Genomic DNA, 12663 nt, shown 5'->3' with positions numbered 1-12663 from the left:
AAAGGATATCGATAAGAATAACCAGAAACTGTTTTTATACGGAACAACAGTGGTGAGGCTTTTGCTGGCCCAGGTGTGGAAACAGCAACAAATGTCAACAGTAGAAAAGTGGCATTATAAGGAGTATGCAGAAATAGCCAAACTAACAGCAAAATTCAACATCAGGGTGATAAAACATATCAAAAAGAATGGGGAAATTTTATGTTATATATAGAGAAGATGATGTGAAATAGAACTGAAATAAACCTCATAATGGGAAAATACAAAGAAATTTATTGGACAATAATATCAAAATGAATTAAAAATGTATACTATGACCAAGGTTGAACAGTATTTGTAAATGAATATAGACAAACAACAAGAACTGTATATATAGAAAGATTTATTTGTTTATGGACATTTCATGGACAAAAATTGAAGAAGAAGAACTACCGTATATACAAAATGGATAAAGACAATGCAAAAAGACAACACAAAAAAGCCAGAAGAAGGAAGGAGGGAAGTCAGCTCTTGAGAGCAAGAATAAATGTAAAATGTAATATAATATGTGTATGTATAGTATGTAATTATAAAAAACCAATAAAGATCAGCTTAAAAAAACCCAAAGAAACAGCATTGCCCCAGCCCTTTCGTTCAAAGCGATCAGTTCCAAAAGCCTTGGAGCACACGGTCTTTCAGACGGCCTGGACCGAGGGCTTTATAAGTCATAACCAGCCCTCTGAATTGTGCCTGGAAACAGACCAGCAGCCAAGGGAGTCATCTGCTCCTGAAGCCAGCCCCAGTCCACAGTCTGGCCGCAGCTCTTTGGGCTAGATGGGGTTTCTAAGCTGTTATGTACTGAAGTTCTCACCCTGGGCCAGCAGGGGGATACTGTAGATAGTTCAGGTCCACATATGCAAATAAGGGATCGAAAGTGACGTTCAGTGATTGGATAGTTATAGAAAGTTGTTACAGTTACATTGTACTGGAGCTCTATATAAGCAGGCTGGCTGAACCCTTCAGTTCAGTTCTGTTCTGGCCTCTGAATAAACAAGAGCTGTTTGAAGAATCGCTGTGTCGTCTGATATGTTCACCCACAACTTAACACAAGCACTTTTTGATTTGCTTCGCAGAAGAGGGTCCTTCACAGCTATGCCAGTCATCCTATGGCTGGTTGCTTCCTCATAAGCCCCATTTCTCAATCCCCGGAGGTAGACCTGCTCCTCCAAAGGGCAGCTGCTGTTTCCTCTCCCTGATCTCCCACACATACATCTCTTCCCCCGCCGCTAAAACGATGCCAGGAAGCTGGATCATGCCACAAGATAACCCTCCTTCTAGAGCTATTGAAGGGCAACCGCTGCACGTGTCTCTTGATGATCATGTGCAATTGGTGCTCGCATAGACCTCGGTTCCAGTGCATTTCCCAGGAGCTGCAGTGGCCTCTTAAGACCTCATAACTTGGGAGTTCATAGTTTATTCATTTTATTGCATTTCTATGCCACCTTTTTCCTCTGCAGGGTGCAGGAAGCTGCTTGACAGTGGAACAGTCTTCCTCGGAAGGTGTTAGACTCTCCTTTACCCTCCGGGTCCCTTCCAACTCTACAGTTCTCTGATTTCTATGATTTTCTGGCCATAGTTAAACAACCATCCTATGCCTATCCAACTAACATTATTGAGATCTGGTCCAAAATCAGAACAAGCAGGTAAAAGTGTGCTACAGTTTGGCCTGAGATGGAAACAAACCCAAGCAACTCTTTGTGTGCAGAAGGGTATTCCACATTCCCGTCACTTACTTCCATGAATCTTGCACCTAGAGACAGTTGTTATATGACAGAAATACTCACTGTTTCATCTGCTAAAACTGAGAATCTCAGGAAATAGCCGGCCTTCACAAGAATAGTCTCTCTCAAAATCATGCCACACAACTTTATTCCTCTGCGTTCTTGCATCCCCTGCAAAATGTCTATTCTGTTGCCTGTGGCCCTGGTCTTACCACAAAGAGCAAGGTCCTGTGACTCATAACACCCAGTGTTACATATTGCAGCTTCTGTTCATTCATTCCATCATTTATTGGATTTCTATCCCACCTTCTTCTCCAAAGAGCTCAAGGTGGCGAACACGGTTCTTGCCCTCCCCACAATAACCCTGTGTTGAGAGAGGCAGTGACTGGCATTCAGGCCGACTGGGGATTTGAACCCTGGTCTCCTGGGTCCTAGTCCAACACTGTAACCACTACACCACACTTTCCCCTAGTACCTCTTGCATATGACATTAAGCAGCATTTAGCAAGGCATGGTAGTCCTTTCCAGGGAAGGCAGGTAGCAGCTCAAAGCCAAAGTCCTTTTAATAAATATTAGGAAAGGGAGATGGGGGCAGAGCTGATCTCACGCACACATTTGGGAGGAATCCGGTATCTTTGGGGAGGCCTGACTCAACTTGCAAGGAGGAGAGCTCACAACTAGCAGAGCTAACAGTAGCCAAGAAGGATCTTATTCCTGCTGCACTTCAGCTGCCTGACCCACTTTGGCTGCAAATAAAACAAAAGCAGCAGGAAGTTTAATCTCCTAGAGGGCTTAACTCATTGCTCACCAGACTGGAGCCAAAAGCCTTTGGGATGCCAAGGTGGCTGACCCCAGAAGAGCAGGCAGCCCTGGAAACATGCAGAAGGAAGAGCCAGGCTTACAGTGGGCTTCCCCATTACAGGGCAAGCATGCCAGAAGCATGAAGTTGGCAGCTACTGTACCTTGGAAGCAGCTCAGAGCATCCCATGAAAGAGTAACTCCATCTTCATACTTTGTAGAGTCTTGGAAGAGACCGAAGGTGGCTCGTGCCAGTGGGGATGGAGTTCAGTCTGCTCTCCTGGAAATGTTTGTCCGCTTTACCTGAGAATTGTAGAGTTGGAAGGGACCCAAGGGTCATCTGGTCCAACCCCAAGCAATGCAGAAACCACACCAGAAGAATCCATGAGAGGTGGCTATGTGACATCTTGCTTAAAAATCTCCCGTAAGGAAGAGTCAATCACCTTCTGAGAGAGTCCATTCCACTGTCAAACAGTAGGCCTGTGATCCCCAGGACCTATTCTGAGCCCACTGAATTCAGTGATTAGTCCTGAGTGTGACTTGATTGTACGAAATTGTTCTAAGCAAATTAGAGTTGGCTCCTATGACCCGCTCACGCTGGCCGGACACTGAGGTCCACCTGGAGGGTCTTATGGTGGCTGTGTCCTGGGAGGAGTGAGGCTGCAGGGAACCAGGCACAGGGCCTTCTCCGTGATGGCCCCGCCCTGTGCAATGACTTTGCACAGGCTTCTGAAGAAGGCAGCCCTGTAGCGGGAAGCTTTTAACGTTTAATCCTCTTTTTGTAGATGCTGGAAGCCGCGCAGAGCGGCTGGGGCAACCCATACAGATGGCTGGGGTACAAATCATAAAAGTAGGATGACATGATCCTTTCGCAAAGCAAGGGAAGCCGCCCCGCCTACGGTGCTTTTAGCCGCGCCGCTCTCCGCCCGCAGCAGGCGGCCCTCTGCACATGCCCCGGGCCCCGCGCGGCGGCGGGCGGAGAGCGGCGCGGTCCTCCCGCCGGGGCGGGCGCTGCCTCGGCGGCCCCTCCCGCGCGGCGCCGACGTCGGGCTGCTGGGAGTTGTGGTCCGCGCTGCCGAGCCGCCGCCGGAGAGCCTCGCCGTGCCGGGAGCGCCGAGGGCGGCCGGGAGCGTCGGCGGGAAGCGCGGGCAGCAGCGGCAGCAGCAGCAGCAGCAGGTAGGTGGGCCGCTGGGCAGGTGGGCGCCGGAGAGCAGGCGCGTCTCCCTCCGTGGCCGCCTCGGCCGCGCCGGAGCCGGGCGCTCGGTCCGGGCGGCGGGCGCAGCCAGCAAGTGCGTCGCCTGCCGCCTCCGCGAAGAGCGCGTGGCCCCGATCCCGCCCGCCGGGGGACGCGAGGGCGGCGCTCTGCACATGCTCCAAGGCGGCCCCTTTCGCGCCATCTCGGGCTGGCTGGGCCTCGGCAGGCGAGCGGCCGACCCGGCGGCTTTGCAAGCCAGAGAGCCCCGCGGAGCCAGGGCGGGGAGGACTCCCGGGCCGAGCCCTTGGCGCCCGAAGGAGCTGGGCCGCCGGGTGCGCCGGGGAGGCTGCGGGGGCGTCTGGCTCGACCGTGCGACTCACAGCCGAGCCCCTCCTGAGCACCTCTCCTTCAGGACCACACCGGCAGGGCAGGAAAGTACTCTGCACATGCCCTGGAGGCCCTCTTTAAACGTGTTCCGGGCTGGTCAGCCGTTGCAACTGAACCTGGACTTCCAGAGAATATGAACAGGGACTGGGGGAGGTGCTCGGAGTTGCTGCTCTCAAACCCCTCTGCTCATGCTCAGGAGTACTTCCTAGCATTCCAAGGCTCCACAGGACAAGAGAAGTGGGGAGGAGGACGGACCTCCAGGCGCCCCATCGCCTGCCCCCAAGTGCTCCAGGCAGCCCAGGCCCCCTGACTGGGATCCTCCGGCAATTGCTTTGGCTTGGGTGCTCCCCCAGGCGATGGCTTTGGCTGCTCTCCAATGCTCTAGGAACCATCTGCTTCACCCCAGCTTATCATCCTGGGAGGTTTCCCTCCTTGCCTGCCAGGAGATTCCTTGAGAGCAGGGGAGGGCTCTCCCCCACCCCCAATATTCTTGCTTCAGAACAGTGTTGGCACACACACACACCCTTACACCTCCTGTGCCTGACACTTCCTGCTGCTTCTGCACCTCAGTCCTTACATAACAGCTTTTCCTGCCTAGGAGTTTCTCCGCTTGCCACTTTGGAGTGTGCAGTACAAGTGCAGTTTGGAAATGGATCCTCTCCCCTCCTCTCTCCCCACCCTTTCCTGTTGCCCCCAATTCCAAAGTGACAAGGCTGTTCATGCAAACACGCTGGAAGGAGCCTGAGCAGGTCCTGGGCACGTCCAGACCGGAGGAAGGAAATCCAGGCGGCGTTTGCTTCCTGCATGGGAAATGCCATCATAAACTGGTTTGCTGCTGTGTCACAGTATTTGCTGCCTGCCCACCAATCCACTTCCATTTGCCATGTGGCAGTGCTGGCCCCTGGTTGGTGTCCATGTCTCCCAGAACCTTTCAGCACCAGTACCAGGCTCCAAGGTGGGCCAGCCGGAGGCAGGAAGGAAAGGGCTCTGGGTCTTGCCAGAGGACCCAACACTCAGGAGGCTGCAGAGATCTCAGCCTGAGCAGAAGGTGAGCCCAGCTCTGGCTCACTTTCCTTTGGGGCATCAGGGTTTGTTGTAGCATGGAGATGGAGACCAAGTTAATTAAATTTGAGGGGCAGGTGTCTCCCAGCAACGAGGAAGCTTTTTATTGCCTGCTTGGTTGGATTGGGTGAGCTGCCTTATTTCCTTGGGGTTCTTTTTGCAGCACCCATGGGGGGCTGGGGGGCTCATTCTGGAACTTCACCAAGTGCCTGGAGCCTGGGTGTCCAGAACACAGCCAGGCAAGTAGTCTTTGGGGGTTCTCCCAAGTCTGAGGACCATCGTTTGGGGCTTGAGTTGAAGAAATGCTGTGGCGGTGGGCTCTCACGTCCTGCGTTTTGCTCTCATTAAGGCTGCTCCGAAAGCCCCCTGTTTAAATGGGGCAGTGGAAGGGTAGCAGCAGAACAAGGGCTGGGTCTCTCCATAAGGTGGTCTCTGCCAGCTGTGCCCTCTGCTCAGGACAGGGTCCTGGGTTGGGGGAGTCCTGGCCCAACCCCCTTTCTGGGGACTAAGGGACCACTGGACATTGCCTCTGGTCCTGGCTGGTTTGGAATTGAGAAGTTCTCTCCCAAAGTCTGTCTCTGCTTGTTTGCAGCACAAAACACTAGGGATCTTTCTGCCATCCCAGGTAAGCAGGAGCCGCCTTGCGAATCTGGTGGCCCTGAGCCTGAATGAGGGGAGTCTGGCTTTGGGTAAGGAAAGCTCTGCTGCGCAAGGCAGCCTCCTTCTGCTGACGTTTCCCTGGCACCTGTACAGGCTGGATGGGTCCTCAGTCAGACCCAGCAAGGTAGTTCCACCAGGGGAGCAGGCCTTCCTTGCAGAGCAGAGTAAATGGAACCACTCTGGGAGGTGATGCTGGCAGGCGGGTGACTCAGGTGCCAATTGCCACGTTTGTGGTGAGTGGGTGGGACGCATTGTCAAGGGTGATTGACATGTGCGTGCGTGGGGGGGAGTGAGGAAGGTGCCTCCTGCCCCTGCTGAGAGGGTGGGAGGGCTGAGTCTGGCGCTGCGGATTCAAATCTAGAGAGCTGGAGCACAGGGCAGGCAAGCGAAGCTGGCAGGGCTGCTGGACTCCAGAACCATCTCTGGGAGCTGCACAGAGGGAGGGAGGGAGGGAGGGAGGGAGGGGGAGGAAAGCCAGCCTGCAGGTCTGCCCTGTCCTGTTCCACCACCACCACCCCCCGCCCCGCTCCTGGACCAGCTTGAGGCATCCAGTGATTGGGAGCAGTGCAGCTAGAGCACTCTGCTCACCTAGAGAGCCAGCGTGGTCTAGTGGTTAGAGTGTCAGGCTAGGGCCTGGGAGACCAGTGGTCAAATCCCCACTTGGCCATGAAGCTCACTGGGTGACCTTGAGCCGCTCACAATCTCGCTCAGCCTAGCCCAGCCCACAGGGTAGTTGTGAGGAGGAGTAGAACCCTGTGCACCACCTGGAGCTCCGTGGAGAGAAAGGTGGGATGCAGTAAATTTTTAAAAAATAAAAATAAATCAGCAGCAGCCCAACCCTGGTGGCAAAATGACATGGGAGATGTGAGGGTGGGTTGTTGTTATTTTAACCGTGTGGTGGGGAAGAGGGGTATTGCTGCTTCTGGCGCCACATGGGAGCTCATCTCAGCTTTGTCTACGTGCCAGAAGGTGATGGCAAATCAGAAGAAAGGTGTGTCCATGCAGTGCAGTTGAAGACTCTGGCCTGCATCCCACTTGAGGGGGGGTCACAATTCTGCACAAGGGCCAAGGTGGGAAGCCTCCAGGGGCCGTCCAGACTTTCCTGCCCTCCAACTGCCATCCTCCCCCAGAGTCACTGGCCATGCCAGCTGCTGGAAGTTGGAGCCTCACAGGGTCTGCAGAGCCCCGGACAGCCATCCTCCCTGCTTTTGGGAGTCCTCTACAACCTCCACACACAAGTGGAAAACAGGCTAGACAGGCAACGGGGCTCAGATGCAAGAGGGACCCGTTTTCTCAAAGCTCCTTCCTGTTTTCTTGCAGATCCTTCAATAGGAACAGAAACTGGGACCTGGTGCGGGTGCTTGTGGAGGGAGCATGCGCCCCTTGTGCATCCGTTTAACCTGGGCAACAAATGAAGGAGGCCTCAGAGACCAGAGGACTCTGTTGCGGGTGACAGCAGCTTTGCAGGAGTGAAGTTGTTCCACAGATCCCGGATCTCATGGGGCTCCATGGCGCTCATTGGCTCGGAAGCGATGTGGGAGCATCTGTGGAAAGGCAGCGCCTGAGCTGAACAGCTTCTCCACTGTGCCCCTGGCTGCTTGAATTCTGGAACCTGCCTTTCAGGATGGCTGCCCCTGAAGCTTTCCCAGGTCTACAGCCCTGACGCAGGAGCTGGCGAGCCGCCACAGATGCAGCCTGTCCCCCTCCGGGACCCCCTGGCACTGCTTGCCCATGACTGGCCTCTCCCCACTTGCCCCTGTCAGCCTGCGTGGTGTGGGTGTCTGTGGAGATCTTGAGAACTGACTCTCCCTTGCATGCGCTAGAACCCGGCGCCCGTTCCGCAGCCCCAAGATGTCTCTGGAATGGCTGGCAGGATGGAGCGGGTCTCTGGACCGGCTGAGGGACTTGATCGCCAGTGGGATCCAGTCTGTGCGGGACTGCGACACCACCGCCCTGGGCACCGTGGCCTTCCTGCTGGCCATGTTTGTGTGGTACTGCTACCACGTTGGGCGAGAGCAGCCCCGGACGTACGCCCTGGGGAACTCTCTCCTGCAGGGGGTGGACACCAACAGCCTGCAGAATGGCTACACCCACTGCCACTCCCCGGAGTGCGTCCGCTGCGCCCACAGCGACGGCCTGAACCAGAAACTCTACCACAACCTGCAGGAGTACGCCAAGCGCTACTCGTGGTCTGGGATGGGCCGCATCCGCAAGGGCATCCGCGAGCAGGGCCGCTACCTCAGCAGCCGCCCCTCCATCCAGAAGCCAGAGGTCTTCTTCCTGCCCGACCTGCCCACCATGCCCTACTTCCCCCGCGATGCCCAGAAGCACGACGTGGAGCTGCTGGAGCGCAACTTCCAGACCATCGCCTGCGAGTTTGAGGTCCTGTACAAGGCCTTCTCCAACTGCAGCTTGCCCCAGGGCTGGAAGGCCAACAGCACGCCCAGTGGCGAGTGGCTGACCTTCTACCTGGTCAACCAGGGCACCTGCGTGCCCCGGAACTGCCGCAAGTGCCCCCGGACCTATCGCCTGCTGGGCAGCCTGCGTACCTGCATTGGCAACAACGTTTTTGGGAATGCCTGCATCTCCGTCCTGACGCCGGGTGCCGTTATCGCGGAGCACTACGGACCAACCAACATCCGCATCCGCTGCCACCTGGGTAGGCACCTTCGGTTTACCTTCAGTTCTGGCCTCCTCCCTTTCAGGAGAGCCTCCCTTGACTGTGCCCTTAGCAGTCAGGGGCTCTGGGCACAGACGGAGCAACCGTCCTGGACGGAAGCACAGCAGCTTGGAGGGCAGCTCAGCCCCCTTACCTGCTGGGTGGCAAAGATTCTGGTGGGCAGCTCTGGGGAGCATCATGAAAGCGAGGCTGACCTGTGGCCCTCCATCTGTTGCTGGACTCCAGCTCCCAGCGGCCAGCCTGCCCAATGGTCAGGGAGGGCAGGAGTTGGGGTCTGCATCTGGAATGGCCCCACAGCTACACCATCCCTGCCTTGCTGTGGACTTTGCAGAAGTTGAGGCCTGAAAAGGAAGCTTTGCTACTCCTCCGGGGGAAATTTTCCCTTGAGGTGTGTGAGCCCTACACCTTACAGGTGCAAAGAGCACACACACCCCACTCCATACTTTGTAGGGTGGTGTGGTCCATGGATCTGTTCTTTAAAGGAGGGAGAAATTCTATAGGTCCTTTAAAACTGGCGTGGGTTTCTTCCAGACGTCATGGCCCTCTGCAAATTGTTCAGGGTGCAGAGTTCCTTTTCAAGTCCTCTGTTTCCCAAGCAATTGATGGACAGCCCCCTAAGAGTTAGAACAGCGGATTATGAAATGAGGAAACGCTGGGAATGCAAAGGGGGCGAAAAATCCACAGTAGTCTTGGGAATGGGCTCCCTCCGAAGGTGCTGGAGTCTCCTGCGCTGGAGTCTCCTGCGCTGGAGATGGTGGCAGAGAGGTTGTGGATGGCCATCTGCCAAGGAGTCTTTAGCTGCGATTCCTTCATTGGACCAGATGCCCCTTGGAGTCTACTACATCTCTACAATGTCAGGATTCTGTGCTTTCCTTTCCTTTTTTCCATGCAAAAGTCTGCACCCGACTGCATTTCCTGCCTTGCTTTCAAGTAGATAGAAAACGCAGCTCTCATTGTTTGCTGGGTGCAACTCGTGCTGCCAGGCTGGGCTGCTGCCATAGCAACCCCTGAGGCGGTCTTGCGTGCTTCCAGCCGGCCAGCCAGCCAATCTGAGACTGAAGCCTGGCGGATGCCTCCCTGCCTCCCATTAAAAGTGCCACAACGGCTGGTCTTGTTCAGCCAAGTAGGGCTGGCGTTAAGCGGGGTCAGTCTCGCAGGGAGCTTGGCCTGGCGACTGCAAAGTATTTGGGACATGTTTGTGAAGGACAGCTCTAGGGCTGTTGCCGTGCCAGCCTATTCAAAGCCTCCCTGTCCTGATGCCATCCAAGGTGCCAGAGAGGCAGAGCGGTGTAGTGGTTGGAGAGCTGGACTAGGTCCTGGGGGACACCAGGGTTTGAAACCCCCGACAGCCACGAAACTCGCTGGGTGACCTTAGGCCAGTCTAGCCTTCCTCACTGGGTTGTTGTGGGGATTAAATGAGCTGGAGAGCGCCATATAGGCCACATGAGCTCCTTGGAAGAAAAAAGGTGGCTAATAATAATACCATAGGGGGATGATCATCTCCTTGGTGCCCCTCAAGACCTCTTCCTAGCGGAAAGAGTACGCTGGACCTGGTGGGCTCTGGATCCAGCCTGGCAAAGCAGCCCCTCTGCAGCAAGCCCAGGACTGCAAAAGGTAGAGGGCAAGATTGTAAAATCCACCCGCCTTCAGGGAACAAGGAAACGCAGGTGTTTTGGCTGGCTGGTGTTGGGCTGCTCCCATTGCCGTTCCTCCTTGGCTCTGTCCATCATGCATCTTATTTCTTCCTGCAGGACTGAAGACCCCCAGCAACTGTGAACTTGTTGTGGGAGGGGAGCCCCAGTGCTGGGCGGAAGGGCGCTGCCTGCTCTTTGACGACTCTTTCCTGCACACGGCATTCCATGGTGGTAAGTCTGAAGCCCTGACACACCCAGAGGCTGGAGTGTGCCCTGATGGGGGAGGGGAGGGCTTTGCTGGAAACAGGTGTGTGTGTCCCCCTAGCTCCACGTGATTCCCAAGCGCTGAAAAGGAAAAACCCTCTCTCTGCCTGACTCCTTGCAAAGCTGCCTCAGTATGTCCCATGCAACTTCTGACCCTTGCAGTCGGCTTCTGCAGGTCTAAATGACATTTCAGGTTGTGGGAAAAGGTACTTGTGTGCATGAGCATGGGAGAAATATGGAGGAGGGCAGGGAGAGACACTTTCAAGTGTTTCTTCCCACCGCCTTGAGGGTTAGCAGCTTGATTTTTTAAAAGAATAAAGATAACACCAGGCCTGAGTGCATGGTCCTGTGAAGCGCTCCCTAGTCCTGTTCCCTCTTGCATGCTGATTAACCATGGGGTGCACAGAATACTGGGGACTCTTTTCAGCACAGCACAAAGGGGGCGCATCCTGACCAGAGCTGGGGAGGGGCTTTGTCCTGCAAGACCCAGAAAACACATCATGGTTCCAGCCGGCCTTTGTGGGGCTGCTGCTCCTGCCCCTCCACTGAGATACAGAGGGGGCGTTCAATCATACATTCACAGCCATAGGAGACCTCATTAAACTGCCACAGCTGGGAACTGTAGTTTGTGAAGGGGCTGAGAGTTGTCAAGAGGCCCTGCCAGAACCGTTTATGGTGGCATCGTAGTACCCTAAAGGTATGGTGGTAAGAGAGATGGGACCTGGCGACCAAACTCACCCGCTGAACTGCTTGCCCTTCCTTTTCTTCCTTCCAGGTGCCCCCGAGGAAGGACCCCGGGCTGTATTCATGGTGGACCTCTGGCACCCAAATGTTGCTGCTGCCGAGCGCCAAGCCCTTGACTTCATCTTTGCTCCCGGACGATGACGCAGCTTCCTTGGGCGCAGCAGGCTGGAAGGCAGGCAGAGGGTGCCATGCCTGGAGCCTGGAGCCCCCTCCCCAGTTGGCCTGCCTGTGCGAGGGTCTCACACACACAAACAAACTCCATGTGTAGCTCCTTTGCACCAGGTTTTTGGTCGTGGAAACTTCCACCTTGCAGTTTTCTCTTTCCTATTCTTTGCTTTGGGGGGGGGTGGAGGAGAGGCTCCCCAAGTCCTCCTTCCCACTCCCCACCTGCCCCCCTTTCTACTCTGTGGTTGGGCACCGTGCCACTGTAGTGTGTTAACGTTGCTGTGTTTTGCAGTGTCCTGACTTTAGAAGCTAACAACCCTGATGTTATTGATGAATGTAGCCATGTCAGTGTCACCTTGTCATCTTTAAAGACAAAAGCACCCCCATTGGTCTAAGTCAGAGGTGGGGGGGGGAAGGGGGCTCTTCTTGCTGTAGCTTTTCATAGGGGCTTGGATGGCCTGGGGTCCATTCTTCCCCCTACCTGTAAGAAAACAGGCCCCCTCCAACATCTCTGTGTGCAACAGGTGAGAGCAGAGGTAGGGGGGACAAACTCTGTCCTCCCCCTAGCATAGAGCAGTGGTGTGGGACCCCCAGCCCCCCTCTCTCTCAAGCTTGGCATCAGCTTGCTTTGTGCCTTCTCCTTCCTTTTGGCCCCTGCTGCTTTCTGTCCTGGCCTTGAGCACTTGCTGCACATTCCTGCAAGGAAGAGGCGGATGCAGAGGTCAAGGGGGGGTGGGTTGACCTCCTGGTAACTCCCCCCCCCCCCAGCTGCCAAGGGGAGGCTGAGCAGCCTGTCATGTATCTGGGAGGTGCAGAGTGGGGGCAGAAGAGGATTTATTTGATGCTCCCCTCCCAATCAGAGTGGCTGGAGGGAGACTTAAAGCGCAGTGTGTTACAGCTGGGGATATTTGTGCCGGCAAAAACCACAAAGGCTATCCAATAAAAAGAAGTTTTGCTTAAAGATGCAGTTGGTTTGTGGGAGGAGGCTGTGGAGCCCCTCCTAGCTGGAGTGGGCACAGAGGGTAGGCTGCCTTACGGTCTCCACCTCTCTTGCCCTTGGGGGCTGGGCTGTGCCTGGCACGACTCTCTTTTGTAGTTGCAGGAACCCCGGGAAGGAGGGGATCTGAATGGCAGCAGCCTCAAACACCTCCAAAAAGCGGTTGGGGGCACGTGTGTGCCCCTTCAGAGGGAGGCAGGGAGTTTACAGCCCCCCCAAGCCCGTCTGTGCCCTTGGTCTGCCTTTGCCAGATGTGTTGGACTGCAGCTAATAGCTGGGTTCTTGCATTGCAGGCCCTTGGGATTCCTTCCAACGTT

General features: G+C 55.3%; 1 protein-coding gene across 6 annotated transcripts; it reads left to right on the top strand.

The window, feature by feature from the left end:
- Positions 1–3535: 3535 nt before the first annotated feature.
- On the top strand, positions 3536–12310 carry ASPHD2 (aspartate beta-hydroxylase domain containing 2). 6 transcript variants are annotated; one of them, XM_083476744.1, is made up of 4 exons: positions 3536–3727; positions 7183–8521; positions 10294–10407; positions 11216–12310. In XM_083476744.1, exons 2-4 carry the CDS (start codon positions 7714–7716, stop codon positions 11323–11325), a joined length of 1032 nt encoding a protein of 343 aa, XP_083332870.1. In that variant the 5' UTR covers positions 3536–3727; positions 7183–7713; the 3' UTR covers positions 11326–12310. The 6 variants fall into 6 exon arrangements, with proteins under 6 accessions (XP_083332870.1, XP_083332871.1, XP_083332868.1 ...); XM_083476745.1 differs by having other exon boundaries at positions 3614–3734; XM_083476742.1 differs by having other exon boundaries at positions 3630–3734; positions 7195–8521.
- Positions 12311–12663: the final 353 nt, after the last annotated feature.

The sequence above is a fragment of the Podarcis liolepis genome (assembly GCF_965112155.1).
Source record: "Podarcis liolepis genome assembly, chromosome: 15".
Lineage (NCBI taxonomy): Eukaryota > Metazoa > Chordata > Lepidosauria > Squamata > Lacertidae > Podarcis > Podarcis liolepis.
The sequence above is the reverse complement of the archived record's forward strand: the minus strand, read 5'-3'. Positions and strand labels throughout refer to the sequence as shown.

Bases quoted from the DNA above. Each gene is read 5' to 3' on its own strand.
- ASPHD2 (XM_083476744.1), top strand. From the start codon at position 7,714: ATGTCTCTGGAATGGCTGGCAGGATGGAGCGGGTCTCTGGACCGGCTG. The intron at 8,522-10,293 runs GTAGGCACCTTC...TTCTTCCTGCAG, and splicing joins CCGCATCCGCTGCCACCTGG to GACTGAAGACCCCCAGCAAC. The intron at 10,408-11,215 runs GTAAGTCTGAAG...TCTTCCTTCCAG, and splicing joins GCACACGGCATTCCATGGTG to GTGCCCCCGAGGAAGGACCC.